The following is a 23,395-nucleotide window of genomic DNA, read 5'->3' as shown; positions in this document are numbered from 1 at the left end:
CCAAAATGGGGCCCCAGGGACCGGAGGCGATTCTCCGTCTGTCAGCTGGTAGTTTCAGCCTGCCCATCGTCCCTCATTTCCCGCCACCCGCTGAACTCCGCTCCCCTCTCTGCGTAAAGACAAAGAATTAGCTTTATTTGTCACATCGGACGGAGGCCAGCGTCTCGCCACAGCGTCCCACCGCACTGGCTGTGAGTTCAGGCTTTGTTCCTGCCACTGTACGGAGTTCGTACGGCATCCCCGTGACCGCGTGGGTTTCCTCTGGGTGCTCCGGTTTCAAAGATGGTACAGGTTGGCCTTAAGCACTTAAGTACAGGTTACGTGCTACGTTGGCCTTAAGTGCAGGTTACGTGCTACGTTGGCCTTAAATACAGGTTACGTGCTACGTTGGCCTTAAGCACGGCGACACTTGCGGGCTGCCCCCCTCGCTGACTTGATTTGACGCAAGCAACACGTTTTACTGTCTGTTTCGACACACATGTGACCAATGGCGCCGATGAGAATATACACACGGTGAAATGCTTCTCTTGCACCAAATGACCAACGCAAGATGTGCTGGGGGCAGTCGGCAACTCTCACCACACCATTATTTATTGACTGATTGAGATTACTGTGCGGAATAGGCCCTTCCAGCAAACCCTCCCGATATAGTCCTAGCCTAATCACAGGACAATTTACAACTTACAACTGACCAAGTCGGTACGTCTTTGGACTGTGAGAGGAAACCGCAGCACCCGGAGGAAACCCACGCATCACGGGGAGAATGTACACACTCCTTACGGGCAGTGGAGGAAATTGAACCCCAGTTGCCAGTACTGTAGAGCGTCGTGCCAACCACGACGTCTCTGTCATAGCACGCCTACAACTGACTAACCCCGACCTGTATGTCTTTGGACACGCCGCGGCCACGGGGAGAACGTTCAAACTCCCTACAGGCAGTGGCGAACGTTGAACTGTAGGGCGACCTCCGGAGAGTGCGGAGGGTGGAACGAGGGAGGCCATTTGTGAAAAGAGCCCGGGGGTTTGAACGTGAGATAATGGCCCCTCTCTATTTGGCCCCCAAGGACCCCGGCACCATCCCCTCCCTCCCTCCAAGGTTAATCTGGCCCAAGTGACGATGGCTTTCCCCACCATTTCTTTTCCAGCACGTTGGAGACCTGGGGAACATCCACGCCAATGAGCAGGGGAGAGCCACGTTCCGTATCCAAGACGACCGTCTGAAGGTAAGCAGGTGGCTGCCAGCAATGGAAATCAGAGCACATTGTTCAGCGGACCAGGCAGCAACTACGGAGAGAGAAACTCTTCATCATAGCTGGTAAAGGGAGAAGACAAATTAGTTGTATATACCACAGGGTATTGAGTCCAGAATAATTATATTAAACTTCATCATACGATTGTTAATTCTCAATGGCTAATAATTCTAGCGTCTGGCTGGCCATGGATGTTAAATGCAGAGTCCTACCTTCTGACTGACTTGAACAAGACAGCGTGTGTTGTAACGTGGGTGATTATCTTGGATGCTTCTCTTGTCGGATATTGATAATGTAAGATGCAGGCCTGTTTCCCTTGTTCGGTGGTGCAACAGGTGGCGTGGGAGCTGCGTAGCCCCGGTTGTAGCGAGGACCAGACCTCAGGCCGTGGGCTTGCCTGCTTCTGCAGGTCAAGTGAGGAGTTGCCGGAGGCAGTGTAGCGTGGCGTCCATGCTCGGTTGGGGTCTGGTCTCTCCCGTCGGTGCTGCCCTCCAGTGTTCGATTGGTGGAATGACAGGTCAGATTGGCCAGGAACTGTACAATCAATTTGTGGAAAAAGTTGCTCAAGGTCTTGGACTATATATCTGTTTTTTTTTGTGTGACTACGTTTTTTTTGTTTGCTGTTTTGAATGTGCTGTGTATGTTTTGCATCTTGGCCCCAGAGGAACACTGTTTTGTTCGACTTCATCCATGAATGGATGAATGATATTTGAACTTATTTGATTTAATTTGAAGAAGCCATTGTCTTTCCCCTCCTCCCACTGACTTTTTCTGGCTTCTGCCCCCACTTCCTTCCCAGACCTAATGAAGGGTCTGGGGCTGAAGCGCTAACTTTATTTCCCTCCACGGCCCTTAGGGTTCCTGTGGCATTTTGTGTGTGTTACTCTGGGCTTCCAGCACCTGCAGAGTGTTTAAGAAAGTAACAGCGGACGCTTTCTAAAGTTAACACCCGCAAAAACGTTGGGGGGGACACAGCAGGTCAAATTCCAGGTTTCCAGTCTCCAAGAACCGTCCCCGCAATTTAGCGGAGTTTGAGAAGTTTCAGCCGCTGGTGTCCTCGGTTCCTGCAGTCACTTCCATTGAAAAAAACCTTCACCAGGTTCAGGAGCAGTTATCACCCTACAACCATCAGGCTTCTAAAACCAGCGTGGGTAACTTCACTCACCTCAACCCTGAACTGATTCCACAACCTACAGACTCACTTCCAAAGACTCTATCACTCATGCTCTCAGAATTATCTATTTACTTATTATTTGTCCTCTTTTGCTCTTTTGTTATTTGTCAGTCTTGCTTTATATATAGTTTTTCATAAGTTCTATTGTATATTTTAATTTTCCTGTACAGAGCTGCAGGAAAATGAATCTCAAGGTACAACGTGGTGACGTATACGTAATTTGATGATAAATTCACTTTGACATATCTTCCTTTGCCTAACCCCATCCCAATGATTTATTCCTTACAATTGAGATTTCTACAAGGTCCTCCATTTTATTTGAAATTGGTACATCTGGTTAGTCACATTCACTGTGGTGATGCAAAAAGCTCTTCCTGAATCATTGAGTGTGTGCCTTCAGGCTTCTGTACCTCCTTCCTGATGGTAGCAATGAGAAGAACGCACGTCCTGGGTGGTGGGGGTCCTTAATGATGGACGCTGCCTTCCTGAGGTATTGCTCCTTGAGGATGTCCCGGATACCACAGAGGCTCGTGCCTATGATGGAGGTGACTGAGTTTACAACTTTCTGTAACTTCTTTCGATCCTGTGCAGTAGCCACCTCCCACCCCATACCAGACGGTGATGCAGCCAGTCAGAATGCTCTCCACAGTACATCTGTAGAAGGTTTTGAGTGTGTTAGGTTACCAAATCTCCTTATACTCCTAATGAAATATAGCCGTCGTTATAGCTGCATCGATATGATGGGACAAGGTTAGGTCCTCAGAGATCTTGACACCCAGGAGCTTGAAACCACTCACTTTCTCCACTCCTGATCCCTCTATGAGGATTGGTTCGTGTTCCGTCGTCTTACCCTTTCTGAATCCACAACCAGCTCTTTGGTCTTACTGAGGTTGAGTGCCAGGTTGTTGCTGCGACACCACTCCACTGGCTGATGGATCTCGCTCCTGTACGCCCTCATCGTCATCTGAGATTCTATCAGCAATGGCGATATGGTCAGCAAGTTTACAGTCAATAGGTGAGCTGAGCCTGGCCACGCAGTCATGGGTGTAGAGAGAGCAGTGGGCTAAGCACACGCCCCTCTGGAGTACCAGTGTTAGTCGTCAGCCAGGTGGAGATGCTGTTTCTGTTGAGCACAGATTGTGGTCTTCCGGTGAGGAAGTCGAGCAGCCAGTTGCAGAGTGAGGTACAGAGGCCCAGGTTTTGGAGCTTTTCGACTGATGGTGTTAAATGCTGAAGAGTAATCAATAAACAGCGACCTGATGTAGGTATTAGTATTGTCCAGGTGATCCAAGGCCGCGTGGAGAGCCAGTGAGATCACATCCACTGTAGACCTGTTGTGGCGATAGGTAAATACTGCAGTGGGTCCAGGTCTTTGCTGAGACAGGAGTTAATACTAGCCATAACCAACCTCCCAAAGCACTTCATCACCGTAGATACGGGATGATAGCCATCACCCTGCTCTTGGGCACTGGTATAACCGTTGCCCTTTTGACGCAGGTGAGAACTTCCGTCCACAGCAGTGAGAGATTGAAAACGTTTTTGAACACCCCCGCCAAATGGCTGGCACAGGTTTTCAGAGCCCTACCAGGTATTCCATCGGGGCCTGTCACCCCTAAGAGGGTGAACCCTCGCAAGGTGACTTTTCTACTCCCTGTTATTAATTCACCAGCCTTGTCCTGCATGTACCTTATGCACCTTCCTGTTTATTCTATTTATTGAAGTACAGCGTGTTTGATAAATAGGCCCTTCTGGGGCCACGCTGCCCAGCGATCCCCACGATTTAACCCTAGCCTAATCACAGGACAATTTACAATCACCAATTAACTTACCAACTGCCTCGTCTTTGGACTGTGGGAGGAAACCCACGCGGTCACGGGGAGAGAACGTACAAACTCCTTACAGGCAGTAGCGGGAATTGAACCCGGGTCTCCTGCACTGTAAACCGCTCTACCCTGCCGCCATTCTATTAATTTTTAGAAATTAGTCTTAATTCAGGAATTAAAATGAATCTTTCTGTTGATTTTTGCCCTCAAACACCCCCTCCCCCCATATTCCGCCCCAGCAGAACCCCCTTCCGAGTCGTAGCACTGGGGATCAATTCCCCTCCCATTGTGGACCAGAAGAGACATCCTAAGCACTGGCACCGGGCAGATAACACCGTGTCAGGGACTGAAAAGAGTGGCCATTCCCCTAACTGTACTGTCCCCTGTACATTTCCCTTCTCCCTCCTCACTCGGAGGATATCACAGTGCTCCGCAGTGTTTGCAGTCACCACTAGAGGGAGCAAGAGACTCGTCCCTGTTGTCCATCTTCTTCTTGCTCCCCCTTCTGCATTTGCATTTATCTCCAGACATTCACTGACTTATAGGGCGCCAATGTGAGGAATGCGGCCTCTCCTGAAATACTGTGCCCAGGCTGTTCTATCCCACCACTCACATGTGACATCTCACATGTCAACTTTGAATTTGCTGGCGATATAGCCATCGTTGGCAGAATCTCAGATGTTGACGAGAGGGCGTACAGGAGCGAGATAGTTGAATGGTGTCTCCGCCCTTCAGGAATACTGGGCCCCTCTCCCCCCATCAATGTGTCAACTCTTGTGTGAGATTTCCTCCTCGGGCGGCCAACGCTCTCTGCAGGTATAGTCTCTGTTTTTAAACACAAAATAATCTGCAGACGCTGGGGTCAAAGCAACACTCACAACACGCTGGAGGAACTCAGCAGGTTGGGCAGCGTTCATGGAAAAGATCGGTCGATGTTTCGGGCCGGAACCCTTGCCACCATTCAGGGCCCCAAACAGTCCTTCCAAGTGCGACAACACTTCACTTGTGAGTCTGTTGGGGTCATCTATTGCATCCGGTGCTCCCGGTGCGGCCTCCTCTACATCGGTGAAACCCGACGCAGATTGGGGGACCACTTCGTCGAGCACCTCCACTCCGTCCGCCACAACAGACAGGATCTCCCGGTAGCCACCCACTTCAACTCTGCTTCCCACTCCCATTCAGATATGTCCATACATGGCCTCCTCTACTGCCATGATGAGGCTAAACTCAGGTTGGAGGAGCAACACCTCATATACCGTCTAGGTAGTCTCCAGCCCCTCGGTATGAACATAGAATTCTCCAACTTCCGGTAATTCCCTCCCCCTCCCTTCCCCTATCCCTATGTCACTGTGTCCCTTCCCCAGCTGCCTATCACCTCCCTCATGGTTCTGCCTCCTTCTACTACCCACTGTGCTTTCCCCTATTCCTTCTTCACCTTTTCTGCCTATTCCCTCCCCCACCCCTTTATCTTTCCCCTTACTGGTTTTTCACCTGGAACCTACCAGCCTTCTCCTTCCCACCCTCCCCCCCCCCCCACCTTCTTTATAGGGCCTCTGCCCCTTCCCTCTACAGTCCTGACGAAGGGTTCTGGCCCGAAACGTCGACCGATCTTTTCCACAGATGCTGCCCGACCTGCTGAGTTCCTCTAGTCTCTGTTTTTGGTGGCGGGGGAGATGTGTCTCTACCAAAGGAGGTGTAAAATGCTCCTTCCCTCCACTAGCCTGCCCGTCACCCTTGGGCAAGGTGTAGCACCTGCTTAGCCCCGCGATCAGGGTCACGTGAAGCTGTGGGAGCAGGCGGTGAATGGTCGTACAAGCAGCCGGTGCAGATCGCAAGTCCTAGTTACGCGACCACTGACACCAGGCAGACAATCTCTGAAGAGTGTTGATAATGGCCGGGGGTGGGGGGGGGTCGGTAGTCACCCATCATGTGAAGTCACTGCCCAGAAGACGGCGATGGCAAATCACTTCTGTAGAAAAATTTGCCAAGAACAATCACGGTCAAGGCCATGATTTCCCACGTCACACAACACGGCACATAATTGTGATGATGAGTCTCTGTTTACCACAGTGGGAGATGGTCGACCATTTCCCACATGCCTGCAGCAACACACACCACCTTCTGACCTGACTAACTCGTATTTAAACGCGCAGAGTTATTGGAGTGGATGTAATATAGAACTCTGCAGCACAGGAACACGCCCTTCAGCCTGCAATGTTGCGCCAGCCTTAACTAAATTTGTACTCGTATGCCCAACGGACCTAATCCCTTCTGCCCACACGTGTTCTGATGAAGGGTCTCGGCCCGAAACGTCGACTGTTCATTCCTCCTTCACAGTTGCTGCCCGGCCCGCTGAGTTCCTTCAGCGTTTTGTATGAGCTGCTGTGGACACCCAGAGCAACGCAGACACAAAACATACCAATTCATGATCTCCTGTACATTTCACGTTCCTCTCCAAGAGCCTTCTCTGTAGTAGTCGCCTCTTCTACCGCTCGTAGCCGCCACCACTCTCTGCGCAAAAAAAAACAACCTTTAACATCCCCCCCCCACCCCATACTTTACTCCAATCACCTTAAAATTATGCCCCGTCATATTAGTCATTTCCACCCTGGGAAAAGTCTTCTGGATCTGTGCCTCGTATCATCTTGCACACTTCTATCAAGTCACCTGTCATCCTCCTTCTCTCCAAAGAGAAAAGCCCGAGCTCACTCAACCCATCCTCATAAGACATGCCCTCTAATCCAGGCAGCATCCTGGTGAATCCCCTCTGCAGCCTCCCTAAGGCTTCCACATCCTTCCTGTAATAATGTAACCAGAACTGAACACTATACTCCAAGTGTGGTCTAACCAAGGTTTTGTAGAGCTCAAATATTACCTTACAGCTCTTGAACTCAATCGCCCGACTGATGAAGGGCAACACTGGCTCTGCCCAATCCTGTTACTTCCGTAGTGCCTCGTTCCCTCTTCCTTCAGCAATGAATTTTTAGCTTTTTGCCTTCATTGATCCCAAGAGGTGAATCCCATTGGGAATTGGGAGAAGATTTTCCTGTCCCAGAGAGCCTGCTCCCACAATCGGGAGCAATCTGTGACGGGAGCCTGGACGTTACAACACAAAGAGAGGGAATGGGAGGGGTCTCGTCCGGCGTGGAGACCCCAGCATCGAGCGGAGGGGCTGAGTGGTCTAGCTGCATGCTGACGGGAACTGACAGAATGGAGGATTTGGAAAAGGCAGAGCAGGGGACCTGGACAGCATGAAGAAGGTGTGTGGCGTATTGGCTGCTGGGTGCGGTGTTTAGGATGTCATATTGCACTTGAGGTGAGCAGCAAGGCCACACTTGAAGTATCCTGCACAGTTCTGCTCACCCAGGCATTGGAAGGGTGCCATTAAACTGGGAAGGCATCAGAAAATGACTCCTGAGGTGGTTTCTGGCTCTAGAGGGCTTGAGAGAGCGATCAGAAGTGGAGAGAGTGAGCAATTTCAAGTTCCTGGGTGGTCCATATCCCTGAGGACCTGACCTGGACCAGCTACAAAGAGAGGGCACGACTGCAGCTGTATTTCATCAGGAGTTTGAGGAGGTTCGGTTTGCCGCCAAAGATGCACCGTGGAGAGCATTCTGACTGGCTGCATCACCGTCTGGTATTGGGGGGGGTGGTGTTGCTACTGCACAGGATCAGAGTAAGCTGCAGACAATTGTAAACTCGGTCAGCTCCATCATGGGCACCAGGCTCCGTAGTGTCCAGGACTTCTTCAAGGAGCAATGCCTCAAAATGGCGGCATCCGTCATTAAGGACCCCCATCACCCAGGACATGCCCTCTTCTCATTGCTACCGTCGAGAAGGAGGTACAGAAGCCTGAAGGCACACACTCAATGATTCAGGAACAACTTCTTCCTCTCTGCCATCCGATTTCTGAATGGACATTGAACCCATGAACACTACCTCACTACTTTTTTATTATTTCCTATTTTTGTACTAATTATTTAATTTAACTATTTGATATTTATATACCTACTGTAATTCACAGTTTTTTTCTCTCTATTATCATGTATTAGATTTCACTGCTGCTACAAAGTTAACGTATTTCCCCACACATGCCGGTGATATTAAACGTGATTCTGATTCTGACCATAAGGAGAGAGCAGACAGTCTGGATCAAAGGAGGCTGACAAGGAGAGGCTTATAAAACAATGAGGGGCAAAGATGAGTTGAATGGCCACACTGTTGTTCCCCAGGGTGGGGGGGGGGCAGGTTAAGACTAGAAGGCAAGGGTGAAAGGGGAGAGGGGATAGATCTAAAAGGAACCTAGGGGTAAGAGTCTCACACAGAGGATGGTGGACACATGGAACGAGCTGCCAGAGGAAGTGAGGTTTTTAATATCAACAAGTGCGAGGTGTTGCACTTCGGTAGGACCTACCGGGGTAGGTCTTACTCTGTGAGCGGTAGGGAACTGAGGAGTGTGGCAGAACAAAGGGACCTGGGAGTACAGGTCCTTAATTCTTTGAAAGTGGCATCATAGGTAGATAGGACCTTCAAGAAAGCTTTTGGCACATTGGTCCTCATGAATCAATGTACTGAGTACAGGAAATGGGATGTTATGTTGAAGTTGTAGAAGACGTCAGTGGGGCCGAATTTGAAGCACAGTGTGCCCATTCAACTTATCCTTGCCCCTCATTGTTTTATAAACCTCTCTAAAGTCTCCCCGTCAGCCTGCTTTGATCCAGACTGTCTGCTCTCTCCTTATGGTCAGAATCAGAATCTCGTTTAATATCACCGGCATATGTGGTGAAATTTGTTAACTTTGTAGCAGCGGTACAATCTAATACATGATAATAGAGAGGGAAAACTGTGAATTACAGTGAGTATATAAATATCAAATAGTTAAATTAAATGTAGCCCCCGGGCATTGCATTCAAGGTCGCTCAGCTCGCGGTCGTCTAGGGAAACAGCCCTCGGTCCCGCTAAACTGGGTAATAGTTTGTGTGGATGCTGTGCGTTGTACCCCACCCCGCCCAAATAACAGACAATACACCAGATACAATTAAATGAATTACAGTTTATAGATATTACTGGAACTATATAATTAATAGAGATAAAATATAGAAGGAGGATTAAAGGCGCCACACTTATCAAAGTTCAATCTCTTCGTGCACAAACAGTTGGAGCTCAGGACCCTTCTTCTTCACCCTGCGACCCCTCGGACCACCCCGACCTGCCACCTGGGACCAACAACGGTGGTCGACCAGACGCTCCACACGAGTCCGTCTCTGTCTCCTCTCCTCGCCGAACACCCTGGACCTCAGACTCCTGCTCGGGGTCCAACCCTGTTAGCCGACTCACAGCACCTGGTCCATCCTCTGTCTCTCGCGCCTTCTCCCCCAAAACCCGCGCATCACAATAACCTACACACTAGAAAGAATAACATCTATCCCAATTGGTTCGTTTGCTCTATTATCACGAACCTAACTCAAACAAACTGCTAGCGCAAGAACTTTCTCAGCATTTTTTGATGGAAAGTATTCTTAGAGATGGTATATATAATTTTCTGGATAGACAGGGTCTGATTAGGAACAGTCAACATGGATTTGTGCGTGGAAGGTCATGTTTGACAAATCTTACTGAATTTTTTGAAGAGGTTACTAAGAAAGTCGACAAGGGTAAAACGGTGGATGTTGTCTATATGGACTTCAGTAAGGCCTTTGACAAGGTTCCACACGGGAGGTTAGTTAGGAAGGTTCAATCGTTAGGCATTAATATGGATTCAGCAGTGGCAGGATGGGAGACGCCGGAGAGTAGTGGTGGATAACTGTGTGTCAGATTGGAGGCCGATGACTAGCGGTGTGCCTCAGGGATCTGTACTGGGTCCAATGTTGTTTGTCATTTATATTAATGATCTGGATGATGGGGTGGTAAATTGGATTAGTAAATATGCAGCTGATACTAAGATAGGTGGTGTTGAGGATGATGACGTAGGTTTTCAAAGCTTGCAGAGAGATTTAGGCCAGTTAGAAGAGTGGGCTGAAAGTTGGCAGATGGAGTTTAATGCTGAAAAATGTGAGGTGCTACATTTTGGTAGAACTAATCAAAATAGGACATACATGGTAAATGGTAGGGCATTGAAGAATGCAGTAGAACAGAGGGACCTAGAAATAATGGTGCATAGTTCCCTGAAGATGGAATCTCATGTGGATACGGTGGTGAAGAAAGCTTTTGGTTTGCTGGCCGTTATTAATCAGAGCATTGAGTATAGGAGTTGGGATGTGATGTTGGATTTGTATAAGGCATTGGTAAGGCCAGATCTGGAGTATTGTGTACAGTTCTGGTCACCGCATTATAGGAAAGATGTCAATAAAATTGAGAGAGTACAGAGGAGGTTTACTAGAATGTTGCCTGGGTTTCATCTCCTAAGTTACAGAGAAAGGTTGAACAAGTTGGGTCTTTATTCTTTGGAGTGTAGAAGGTTGAGAGGGGACTTGATAGAGGTGTTTAAAATTATGAGGGGGATTGATAGAGTTGACATGGTTAGACTTTTTCCATTGAGTGTGGGGAAGATTCAAACAAGAGGACATGGGTTGAGAATTAGAGGACAAAAGTTTAGGGGTAACATGAGGGGGAACTTCTTTACTCAGAGAGTGGTAGCTGTGTGGAACGAGTTTCCAGCAGAAGTGGTTGAGGCAGGTTCGATATTGTCATTTAAAGTTAAATTGGATAGATATATGGACAGGAAAGGAATGGAGGGTTATAGGCTGAGTGCAGGTCGGTGGAACTGGGATAGGGTAAGAGTTCGGCACGGACTAGAAGGGCTGAGATGGCCTGTTTCCATGCTGTAATTGTTATATGGTTATTTAACATAACAAAGAAGCCATTTTAATTAGCCTACGCAGTAACATAAAAGGAGAAACCCCTTACATAAATAATTAGTACAAAAATAAGAAATAATAAAAAAGTATTGAGGTAGTGTTCATGGGTTCAATGTCCATTCAGAAATCGGATGGCAGAGGGGAAGAAGTTGTTCCTGAATCACTGAGTGTGTGCCTTCAGGCTCCTGTACCTCCTTCCTGACAGTATCAATGAGAAGAGGGCATATCCTGGGTGATGAGGGTCCTTAATGATGGACGCTGCCTTTCTGAGGCACCGCTCCTTGAAGATGTCCTGGACACTACGGAGGCTGGTGCCCATGATGGAGCTGACTGAGTTTACAACTCTCTGCAGCTTCTTTCAATCCTGTGCAGTAGCCAGCTAACCCCACCCCAATACCAGACGGTGATGCAGTTTTGACCACCTACCTACGTGAAAGATATAAATAAGGTTGAAAGAGTACAGGGAAAATTTACAAGGATGTTGCCGGGTCTGGAGGACCTGAGTTATGAGGAAAGATTGAATAGGTTGGGACTTTATTCCTTGGAATGTACAAGATTGAGAAGAGACTTGATAGAGGTATACAGAATTATGAGAGGTATAGATAGGGTAAATGCAAGCAGGCTTTTTCCACTGAGGTTGGGTGGGACTACAACCAGAGGTCGCGGGGTGAGGGTGAAAGGTGAAAAGTTTAAGGGGAGCACGAGGGGAAACTCAGAGGTTGGTGAGAGTGTGGAACGAGCTGCCAGCACAAGTGGTGCATGCGAACTCGAGTTCAACGTTTAGGAAAAGTTTGGATAGATACATGGATGGGAGGGTATGGTCCCGATGCAGTTCGATGGGAATAGGAAGTTTAAATGGCTCAGCATGGACTAGATGGGGTGAAGGGCCTGCTTCTGTGCTGTACTTTTCTATGACTCTGAAAGATGCACACAGGGATAATAGAAAATTGGAGGGCTATGTGGGAGGGAAGGGTTAGATTGATCAGAGAGTAGGTTAAGGAGTTGGCACACCGTGGCCAAAGGGTGCTGTAGAGTCTTATGTTCTGTAAGAGCCGGAGATGCAAAACACTGATAGGAAAGGTTTAGGGCAGGGGTTCCCAACCCTTTTTTATGGCTTGAACCCATACCATTAAGAATTGAATTGTGAATGGACTTTATTTCTTACATCCTTCACATTCATGAGAAGTAAAAATCTTTACGTTACATCTCCATTTAATGTGCAATCATAATAATTTATAATGAATAGAGCAGTCAATGTAACATAGAAATACACTTAAATCAGCGTGAGTTAATCAGTCTGATGGCCTGGTGGAAGAAGCTGTCCCGGAGCCTGTTGGTCCTGGCTTTTATGCTGTGGTACCACTTCCCGGATGGTAGCAGCTGGAATAGATTTGAGTCCCCAATGATCCTTCGGGCCCTTTTTACACACTTGTCTTTGTAAATGTCCTGATTCGTAGGAAGTTCACATCTATAGATGCACTGGGCTGTCCGCACCACTCTCTACAGAATCCTGCGATTAAGGGAGGTACAGTTCCCATACCAGGCAGTGATACAGCCAGTCAGGATGCTCTCAATTGTGCCCCTGTAGAAATTTTTTAGGATTTGGGGGCCCATACCTAACTTCCTCAACCGTTGGTGTGCACAGACCACGCGAGATCCTCGGTGATGTGGATGCTGAGGAATTTAAAGCTGTTTACCTTCTTAACTCCAGATGCATTGATGTCAATAGGGGTTAAGGCTGATTTATACTTCTGCGTCAACGCGTCGCCGCAAACCCTACGCAAAGCCCACACGGAACTCTACGCGAGAGCTTGCGTAGCCTGACGCGCACCTCTCCCAAAATGTAACTGCGCGTCGCGGCAACGCAGACCACAACAACTGTGATTGGTCAGCTTGGTAGCATCGCATTTCCTCCTACGCTGCAATAGCTTCCCATTGGGCGACTGAAGGGCAGGGAAGGAACTCTGGCTGCAATGCTTTCCATAAAGCTTTACAGACCTCCGAAATTATGGAGGACACATCTCGCACGAGAAAAGACGCTCGCGTCTTGTTTACCCTGAGACTACCATGACCACGAAGTCTTGCGCGGGCAAGTGTGCGCGCATGCGCAACGTGCGCGAATTGCCAAGCAATGCAGATATGCCAACGCACAAGTATAAATGCTCACAACGCACGTAGGCCACTTGCGTAGGTTACGGCGTCCAGTTAACGCAGAAGTATAAACCAGGCTTTAGCCCGTCTCCATTCCTCCTGTAATCCACAACCAGCTCCATTGTTTTTGGGACATTGAGGGAGAGGTTGTTTTCTTGACAACACTGTGTCAGGGAGATGACTTTTTCCCTGTAGGCCACCTCGTTATTGTTTGATGTAAGGCCAGTCAATGTAGTGTTGTCGGCAAATTTAATAAGCAGATTAGAGCTGTGGGTGGTGATACAGTCATTGGAATACAGGGAGTAAAGGAGGGGACTCAGTACACAGCCTTGAGGGGCTCCTGTATTGAGAGTCATAGGAGGGTGGAGGTGAGAGAGCCCACTCTTAGCACCTGCAGGCGATGTGACAGGAAGTCCAGGATTCAGCTACACCAGGCAGGGTCAAGGCCGAGGTCTCTGAGCTTCTTATCGAGCCTGGATGGAACTATGGTGTTGAATGCTGAACTGTAGTCCCAAGAACAGCATTCTCACATAAGCATCCCTCTTCTCCAGATGTGTAAGGACAGTATGTAGAGCAGTGGCTGCTGCCGATCGGTTGTGTCGGTAGGGGAACTGTCGGGGGCCCAGTTTGGGTGGTAGCAAGCTGCAGATGTAATCCTTGACCAGCCTCTCAAAGCATTTGCTTATTATTGAGGTGAGTGCGACAGGACGCCAGTCGTTCAGGCATGTTACCTTGGTCTGTTTTGGTACAGGGACAATGGTGGTTGGGAACCCCTGATTTAGAAGGATATGGGCCGAACGCGGGCAAATGGGACTAGCTCAGGTAGCCACCTTGGTCGCTATGGGCAGGTCCAGTGAAAGGGCTTGTTTCTTCCCGTGCACCGGAGAGCAAGGTATCACCAGGAAAGCGATACCCACGTGAAATGAGCCCTAGGGATGAGGGGAGTGGGGCATGGGGGGGGGTTGAGGGGAGTGGGGGGAGGTGAGGGAGTGGAGGGGGCCGCTCGGTTTTTCAACACGCGTGCTGAGTCTGCCCCTTCCTTGAACCCTCCCCAGGTCTGGGACATCATCGGGCGCTCGGTGGTGGTGGCCAGCGGCGAGGACGACTTGGGTCGAGGAGGACACCCGCTGTCCCACGTCACGGGAAACTCTGGAGAGGGGTAGGTGGCGAGCAGCATCCGACCTCACCTCCCCTCCCCGACCCTCGCCCTCGAAGCAATCCGGGCAGGGCTCCCAGAATTGGTGATGTTTCTGACGCAAGAGATGGTCTGAAGGAGACGCCCCTTCAGTCCGCTGTCAACCCCTGTGGGGGTTTGTGCCTCCTGTTATCCCCCTCCGCACCCCTAGAAATCTCCTTCCCTGCTGATCATCATCCTTGCCTAGGTTCATTGGTCCTTTTCGTATCCCTGTCCAGCCTCTCGTGATCGGGTACACCTCCATCCTCTTTCTCCTCTGTCCCTCAGAAACCAACCCCCAGTCCAGACAGTTCTCTGTAACGTCAGTGTCCATTCTGGCAAGGTCCTCGAACATCCCTCTGAACTCTCCCTGGCAATGGGACAGTATAGAGAGATTATCACTCTGTGTCTGACCCCGGGCGTGTGTGATGGGACAGTGTGGAGGGAGATTCACTCTGTGTCTGACCCCGGGAGTGTGTGATGGGACTGTGTAGAGGGAGCTTCACTCTGTGTCTGACCCCGGGAGTGTGTGATGGGACGGTGTAGAGGGAGCTTCACTCTGTTTCTGACCCCTTTTTTTTTTTTTTACAAAATTCTTTATTACAAATGTCGGTGCTATACAATATTTACAAACCCAGTGACTAACACATTTACTACACTACAAACAGACAATACATGTTAAACCAATATATTGCCATCCTCATCAATGATGGCATTTACACCCCGCGGAGCCCAACGGTCCCGGAACATCTCGACGGTCGCCGTGGACTGTGCGTATTCCTTTTCAATGTTCACCCGGGCTGGAACATACCCCCTAAACATAGCCAGGCAGTCCGCCCGGGGAGAACCTCCTGCCACCCTTTTCCAGGAGCCATGGATGGCAATTTTCGCCAGCCCCAGGAGCAAGTTGACAAGGACATCCTCATCCCTCTGTGCCCCCCTCCTTACTGGATGACCATATATGAATAGGGTGGGACTGAAATGCAACCAGAAGGCGAGAAGCAGCCCACGCAAATACGCGAAAAGGGGCTGCAGCCTCACACACTCCACGTACATATGGTACACGGTCTCCTCCAGCCCGCAGAAGTGACACGCGGCTGGGAGATCCGTGTACAAACTAAAGAACTTATTGCAGGGCACCGCTTTATGCAGCACCCTCCAGCCGAGATCCCCAAGGTGCATGGGAAGGACTCCCTTGTAGAGGGACTTCCACTGGGGACCCCCCTCACCTCCAGGTGGAAAGACCGACCGCCATGGCGTGTCGGGACGGTGGACAAATGCTAGGAAGTGGAGGGTGTGGAGCAGCAGCCCATAAAGATACCTCCCGCCTGCATCCCTGAATGGGATTGTGGGTGTTGATGAAAGACGGCTCAAGTTGTGTGGATTCGTCTCTCGGGCAAGGCTGCGGGGCCTGGGCCCGACGAGCAGCTCAGCCCGAGTCGTTCCACACACCTGAGCCGCACTGACATCCGTTGAGACAGGGCAAGGGTCGGCCAGGACCCCGCCCTCTGCCAGAGGAGGGGATTCCCGGCCTGAGGCAACCATGTTCCAGACTCTCAGTAGGTCCTGATAGAAGCCGGGCAGCCTCTGCAAAGCAGCACGGCTAACGCCCGCCGGTGGTAGCTGCATATCTTCGGCAAGACAGCAGCCCCTCCGGAGGAAGAAAGTCGCCAACACGTGCCACCTGGGAGGGTGCTCGGCGTACAGGAATCTCTGCAGCGTCCTGAGGCGGAGAGCCGCCAGTCGTGTGCGTACACACACCAGCGACTGTCTGCCCTCTCCTTCTGGGAGACTCAGAACCGCTGCAGAGACCCAGTGCTTCCTGTTTCCCCAGAAGAAGTCCACTAGCTTCCTCTGCATTCTTGCGACAAAAGGGGCAGGGGGGGCCAAGGTGACCATCCGGTACCACAACATGGAGGCCACCAGCTGGTTTATGACCACCACCCTGCCTCGATAGGAAAGCACCCTGAGAAGGCCTGACCAGCGCCCTAGCCGGGCCATGACCTTTGTCTCCAGGTCCTGCCAGTTCGCCAGCCAGGTCTCCCCAGAAGGACTCAGGTAGACTCCCAGATAGAGAAGACGTCTGGTGCTCCACTCAAAAGCTCTCATCTCCTCCGGCAGGGAGTCCACCTGCCACTGGCCTACTAAGAGTCCGGAACATTTCGCCCAGTTGATCCTGGCGGAGGATGCCGCCGAGAAAACATCTTGGCACTCGCGCATCCTCCGCAGGTCACAGGGGTCTGTCATCATGAGGAGTACGTCATCGGCGTAGGCCGAGAGGACGACACCCATGTCCGGTTCGCGCAGAACCAGACCTGTCAGCCTTCGCCGAAGAAGGCTGAGGAATGGCTCGACACAGATCGCATACAGTTGACCGGACATGGGGCACCCTTGACGCACTCCTCTTCGGAAGTGGATAGGTCCTGTCAATGATCCGTTAATCTTCACTAGGCACTCTGCGGCAGAGTACAGGAGCCGAACTCGGGCCACAAAGTGTGGTCCGAGCCCAAAAGCCTGCAGGGTGCCCACCAGGAAACTGTGGTCCACCCGGTCAAAAGCCTTCTCCTGGTCAAGAGAAAGAAACGCTGCCGGGGTCCCAGTCTCCTGGAGTAGGTGGATCAGATCCCGTACTAGGTGGACATTGTCCTGGATGGAGCGGCCCGGGACTGTATAAGATTGGTCAGGATGGACCACCTGTCCAATTACCGAACCCAGACGGTTGGCCATTGCCCGGGCGAAGATCTTGTAGTCCACGCACAAGAGGGAGACCGGCCGCCAGTTCTTTAGCAGGCGGAGGTCTCCCTTCTTGGGCAGTAGGACCACAACAGCTCTCCGCCATGAGAGGGGCATTTCTCCGGTGGCTAGGCTCTCCCCTAGGACAAGGCTGTAATCATCCCCCAGGACATCCCAAAAAGCCTGATAAAACTCAACACTCAGTCCATCCAAACCAGGGGACTTGCCCCTCCGGAGTTGCCGAAGGGCAGTGGACAGCTCCTCCCAAGTCAGGGGGGCATCCAGACGCACTGCGTCCTCTGGGCTGACCTTCGGCAAATCCTCCCAGACCTCATTACACGCCTCCGCATTTGACGGATCAGGCGAGAATAAGGACCGATAGAATGAACGGACCTCGTTGTTAATTCCATCAGGGTCCGTGATGGAGGAGCCATCGGCAGCCAGCAGCTCCACTAGCTGCTTTTGAACTCCCCGCCACCTTTCCAAAGAGTAGAAGAAGGGTGAGCCACGGTCCAAATCCTGCAGCATTTGGATCCATGACCTCACGTACGCACCTCGGGACTGCTGGAGCTGCAGGTTCCTTAGTGCGTCCTTCTTCTCCTGGTATTCCTGCCACAGCTGTTGGTCTCCAGCAGTCGGACCGAGGCGGGACTCCAGGTCAAGCAACGCTCTCTCAAGCCGCTCAACCTCAGAGCTCCGCCTCTTTGTCGACCCCCTAGTGTACTCCCGACATAAAACCCGGATGTGGGCTTTGCCCACATCCCACCATAGCCGTAGGGAGCAGAACTCTCTCCGCCTCTCCTTCCAGGAGACCCAGAAAGCTCGGAACGAATCCCGGAATCGGCTGTCCTCCAGCAGCCGGTTGTTAAAATGCCAATACCCGGATCCCACCCGAGGGTGTAGTGGAATAAATTCCATCCACACAAGGTGATGATCCGAGCACGACACCGGCCGCATGGAGGACGCCGACACGCGGGAGACGTAGGCCCGAGAGATGTAAATGCGGTCTATCCTGGAACCTCCTTCTCTAGACCTTCTCGAGAAGGCGCTAGAGTTGGGGTGAAGATTCTGCCAGCTGTCCACCAAGTCAAAGGAGCCGACTAGCTCCTTTAACTTTTTTGCCGATGCTGGGTCGCGTTGGAGGCCCGAACGGTCCTCCGCCTCGAGGGTACAATTGAAATCTCCCCCGAGGATGACACAATCCCCAGGATCGATGGAGCTCAGCAGGGTGGACAGCTGGCAGAATAGGCGCGTCTTCATCACACCGCGCCTGGGAGCATGCACATTGATAAAATGCAATGGTACGCCATCCAGGCGCACAACCAGGTGGAGCAGACGGCCGGGCACAACGTCCTGGACTCTTTCAATTACTGGCTGGAAGGTCGGGGCCAACAGGATCGCCACCCCGCTAGAAATGGAGCTGAGGTGGCTCATGTAGACCCCGCCCCGCCACTCCAGGAGCCAAGCAGACTCGTCCCCAGGGATGGTATGGGTTTCCTGCAGGAAACTCACCGTATACCACCCATCCCTGAGGGCTGAGAGATTGTTATGCCTGCGAAGAGGACCCCTGCTGCTGTTTACATTGAGACTAGCTATGGTAAGCTTCATGGCGGGAGCACACTAGGTCTCAGCAGCTGTGCCCATTTCGGTGAGAGCGGAGGCGCCCTCCACCACACTGTCCGGAAACAAAGCAAGGTTACTTTTTGCCTTCCGGGCTCGAGCGGTACCAGCGACACCCTGTGACCCACCATCCCCCGTAGGAGCGAGGCTGCTTCTCCCTCTAATGTTCCTTACTAGGTCATCTAGGAAAGATTTTAGTTGCCGTCTGTCGTTCCCCGCCACCGCATTCCTCTTTCCCTTTCCCTTTCGTCCGAGGATGACTCGCAGGGACCTCACCAGCCTCGGCATGCTGGGCCAGCGTAGCGAGGCTAGTTGAGGCCGGTGCTTGGCACCCTCAGAGGTGAGAATAAAATGCTTAATTTCCTCTACAGGTATCAATGGGGACTTCTCAGGAGGGGTGAGGATGTCCATTATTTCACTATCGAAAGAGTCCCCCTCCAACCCGTCACTGCAGACAGAATCCCCATCGGCCTCCCCGCATGTTCCAAAAGATGGCTGCACTTGTGACCCATACCGCGCAGCGGGCACCCCGCTCTTACCTGCCCGCTCCACCGTCGCATCAGCCTCATCCACATTTGCGACAGTGGAGGGACAATCCCCAGGGACTCCCTGCAAGTCATTAATTGCTGGGGTCGACGTGCACAGAAAAACGCCCTCCCCAGGGGGCAGGCATAGAGGGGAACCCGGCACCTTTGGTCCAAGGGATTCACAAGCAGCCTGGTGCTGAGAATGAGAGAGCTTTGTCTCGTCTCCTCTTACATTATTCGGTACACTGGCCTCCAGAGAGGCGCTGACTTGTAGGTCCTGGGTGGAGGCCTCCAGGGCTGCCTCATTTGTGCAAACAGGGCTATCACAAGCTTTTTGCACAACCACACCATCTGCCCCAGGACTGGTGGCTACATCTGGGGACTCAGGTTTAGAACCAACCCCTACCCGGATTCCCACCCCTTCCTGGGACTCCCCGGCATCTACATCCCCTGCCCTCTTGCGGGAACGTTCCCTTCTCCTCTTCACACCGGAGGAGCACACAGGTGCAGGCTTCACCGATGGGGCGGCGCTCTCTGTTTCCATCGCCCCGTCTGCTTGCGCACCTCCCCGAGCCCCACGCTCCACTTCAGGCGAAATGGGCGTGAGCTTTGCAGCCTCAAAGGCCCGCTTCTTACTGTGTTTGGATTTCCCCTTTGCCTTCTTACTCCGCACAGACTCCACCCCGTCCCCCACCTGAACCACAGGGAGAGGAGCAGGGACCGACCCAACCGTAGGAGTAGGGGTAGGGGTAGGGGCAGGGGCAGGGTGAGGGGCTGGGGCAGGATCACGGGCGGGGGCAGGGTTAGATGCAGGCGCAGACGCACGCGCAGGAGTAGGATCAGGGGCAGAGGTAGCTGGGGCACTGGTGCCCGAAATGGGCTCCCTCGGGTTCCAGGCGGCAGGACAGTCCCTCCGAAAGTGCCCCACCCCCCTGCACGCATGGCACCGCGGGCGCTCGGAGCTCCAGTACACCTGATAATCCACTCCCTCGTGCCGGACAGTAAACCGGCCCTCAACGTCGTCCTCCCTTTCCAGCTGCATGAATACCTGACGCCGGAAAGAGATTACGGTGCGGAGGGTGCGTCTCTTAAATTTGTGTCGGATGGCAGTGATCTCCGACCTTACTTGCCCTAAACGGGCCAGTGGGGGTAGCAAGTCCTCATTTGGAATGAAAGGCTTAACATGCCCAAGCACGATACGTTGTGTGGGGGCCATCACCAGCTCCATAGGTAAAAAGATGTTGTCTACCATGACTCCCCTGCTTAGGGCCCGGTGCACTAGCTCTTCATTCGCCAGATAAAACACCGCCTTTCCGAACTCCTTCTCGGTGGCCAGAATACCACCTTTCCCAACAAGGTCCTCCATTGCCTCCGTACACTTTTCTAGTGTCATTCCAGGGCGCAAAATACATTGCACCCCACGTTCCACCTTCACCGACCGAAAAAGGGTGTTGTCCGAGGCCGGGGAGGCAGCCGCCCTTGCGTAACTCCCCGAAGGCCCGCGACTCCCTGGAGACCGGTCTGGCATGCTGGCGCTCTTTCCAGTCCGAGAATCCTACAGTGGTGCCGGTTAGAAGTCCTGGAACGAGTCGAATAACTGGCCGGGAAAGTTTGCAGTCGACAGTTCCTCGCTGGCTCGACGTCAGGAAAGGCTCCGTCGGACTTGCAGAGACCCAGGCCGGGAGAGGCCGAAACGTCCTTCCAGATGCTCCGGCACCAACACCGGACGAAAATCAGGAAAACAATGGAGGAGGAACGTTGCCCCGCTGTCAATGGGGGGGAACGACGGCGTTTGCCTCCGGTTTTGGAGCGAAACGGCTTCCTGGCGAGTTGCCAGCGGCCGCAGCTGGGAGCTACGCAGTTAGCAGCCGCCAACAAACCCAGCCCAAACCGGCAGTAAAACTGCACACCGAGTTTCCACACCAGCGCCGTCACTCACTCGGTTGTCCAAGAGACTTTTAGAGCCACCTCCAAAGTATTCCACGAACTTTATCCAGTAGTTTTGCCTCGATTTCTCCCAGCTCAGTCAGCACAGCTCCTCTCTGTGTCTGACCCTGGGAGTGTGTGATGGGACGATGTGGAGGGAGCTTCACTCTGTGTCTGACCCCGGGAGTGTGTGATGGGACAGTGTAGAGGGAGTTTCACTCTGTGTCTGACCCCGGGAGTGTGTGATGGGACGGTGTGGAGGGAGCTTCACTCTGTGTCTGACCCCGGGAGTGTGTGATGGGACGGTGTGGAGGGAGCTTCACTCTGTGTCTGACCCCGGGAGTGTGTGATGGGATAGTAGAGAGTGTTCACTCTGTGTCTGACCCTGGGGGAGTGTGTGACGGGACAGTGTGGAGGGAGCTTCACTCTGTGTCTGACCCCGGGAGTGAGTGATGAGACGGTGTGGAGGGAGTTTCACTCTGTGTCTGACCCTGGGAGTGTGTAATGGGAGCGTCACTCTGTGTCTGAGCCGTATTGTTCCCTTCTCTTAGCTAATTCTGCCCCTTGTTCTTCCACCCCTTCATGTGTAGTTTGGTGTGCGGCATCATCGCGCGCTCCGCCGGACTGTTCCAGAACCCAAAGAGGATCTGCGCCTGTGACGGCGTTACCCTGTGGGAGGAGCGCGACCGGCCAGTCGCGGGGCCTGATCGGAAGAAGCCCAAGGAGGCGCCCACCGCCAACCTCTGACCTCTCACCCCCATCGGCCACGGGGTCAGACCTGTGACCATCAACCAGAGACTTTCAGAACAAGATCCTGACCCCGGACATCTGAAGTTGACCTCCTCCCCCCCCCCCCCGATGGAGCCTGCACCCCCTTCCCTCATCCCAAAATCCCCTTGCTCTAATCTTCAAGCACTTTCTCCAACCCATCAGGATTGGCTTGCTCTGTGAGCCTTGAAGAACGCCTCTTCCCCACCGACCTTCTTACCCGCAGTCCCTTGTATCCAGTCCCGATTATTGTCGGCCGCCCACTGCTCATTCACTTCTGGTTTCAGCAGGTCAGCTCCAACCTTAGCTTCTCAAAGTCAACCGAAGGAGAGCATCTGATTGGACGCTGTGATGGGACCAATGAGACATGCCTTCTCATCCTGGAGTAGAGTTGTGCCAAGCAAGGCCTGCCCTCATTGGCCAATCCCTGCCAGGCTGTGCTGGCCGCAGTATTAACCAATCCAGTGCAGTGCTGTGCGACAAGAAGTCCTTTGGGTGCTGGGAGGCAGGCAAGGATCGGCCCTTTAAGGTCAGGGCATGTCTTTGTTGACTTGTACCCACAGGGAAATGCGTCACATCTTGCGAGCCTCGATTAAAGAGTGTGATGGTTTGAATGCACCTCCTCCCCTGTTCCGTGGTCTGTTATTTGCTGGCGGGCAGACACCTGCTCCGTCTCCAATGAGAGTCGCACGTTTGCCCCCTCCTACCGTGCTCTGCCCAGAACGTGGGACGGTACACTTCTCGGAGGCGGTCTTAGGTCTTGGTGCCGGAGGGGGTGGCCACCGTATCTTGGGATCAGCTGGCCCTGAACTGCTTGCCTGTCTCCCGGTGGAAGAGGGGGCGTGAATCTTCTGGCACCTCTCAGGGAGGAGACATTCCTGGAGTCCCATCGAACGCCCCCCCCCCCCACTCCCCAGTCCTGGTTGTGCCATCGGTACAGATTGTGGGATCTCACTGTGCACAAAATGGCCGTGGCTGTGCCAAGAAATAGACGGAGGGAGGGCTGGCGAGGAGGGAACGCTGCAAGGGAGAGGCGGTGAGGGGGGAGCGCTGTGCCGTCGGAATAGGGGAGGGAGCACCGTGCCTATGGGGGAGGTGGCGGTGAGGAGGGAGCACTGCAGGGTGGTCTGTGAGCAGTGGGCGCCGCGGGAAGCGTCGGAGCTGCGGTGGGTGCGGCAGGGTGAGAGCACCGGACCACGGGAAGGGTGGCGAGCAGGGTGCGCCGGGGGACGGGCGGCAAGGTGAGACCATCTACAGCAGTTAAAGAGTTAAAACGACCTTGGCTGTCCTGACCGCAGTGTATGTTAACGGTGACCGAAGAGGCGCCGCAGGCCCCCGGGCCAACAACAAAGTGTCATCCTGGTCCGGGTTAAGGCGGTGAAGCCGTGATGC

The 23,395-nt window shown here is 52.5% G+C and overlaps 2 protein-coding genes across 2 annotated transcripts in view; both read left to right on the top strand.

Annotated features, from left to right (window-relative positions):
- Window positions 1–1,164, top strand: part of LOC140189157 (RNA-binding protein 4B-like) — a 32,580-nt gene extending 31,416 nt beyond the window's left edge. The window contains exon 4 of the transcript XR_011883471.1: window positions 1,146–1,164. The gene's annotated coding sequence lies outside the window, so the exon portion shown is untranslated. The remainder of the gene's footprint in view (window positions 1–1,145) is intronic.
- ccs (copper chaperone for superoxide dismutase) overlaps window positions 1–23,029 on the top strand; it is a 36,838-nt gene extending 13,809 nt beyond the window's left edge. Inside the window, exons 6-8 of the mRNA XM_072245857.1 lie at window positions 1,146–1,223; window positions 14,311–14,414; window positions 21,826–23,029. Coding sequence (XP_072101958.1) covers window positions 1,146–1,223; window positions 14,311–14,414; window positions 21,826–21,982 — 339 coding nt within the window. The 3' untranslated portion in view covers window positions 21,983–23,029. The remainder of the gene's footprint in view (window positions 1–1,145; window positions 1,224–14,310; window positions 14,415–21,825) is intronic.
- Window positions 23,030–23,395: the final 366 nt, after the last annotated feature.

The sequence above is a fragment of the Mobula birostris genome, chromosome 28 (genome assembly GCF_030028105.1).
Source record: "Mobula birostris isolate sMobBir1 chromosome 28, sMobBir1.hap1, whole genome shotgun sequence".
In the NCBI taxonomy this organism is placed as follows: domain Eukaryota; kingdom Metazoa; phylum Chordata; class Chondrichthyes; order Myliobatiformes; family Myliobatidae; genus Mobula; species Mobula birostris.
This window is presented reverse-complemented; position numbering and strand designations above follow the sequence as displayed.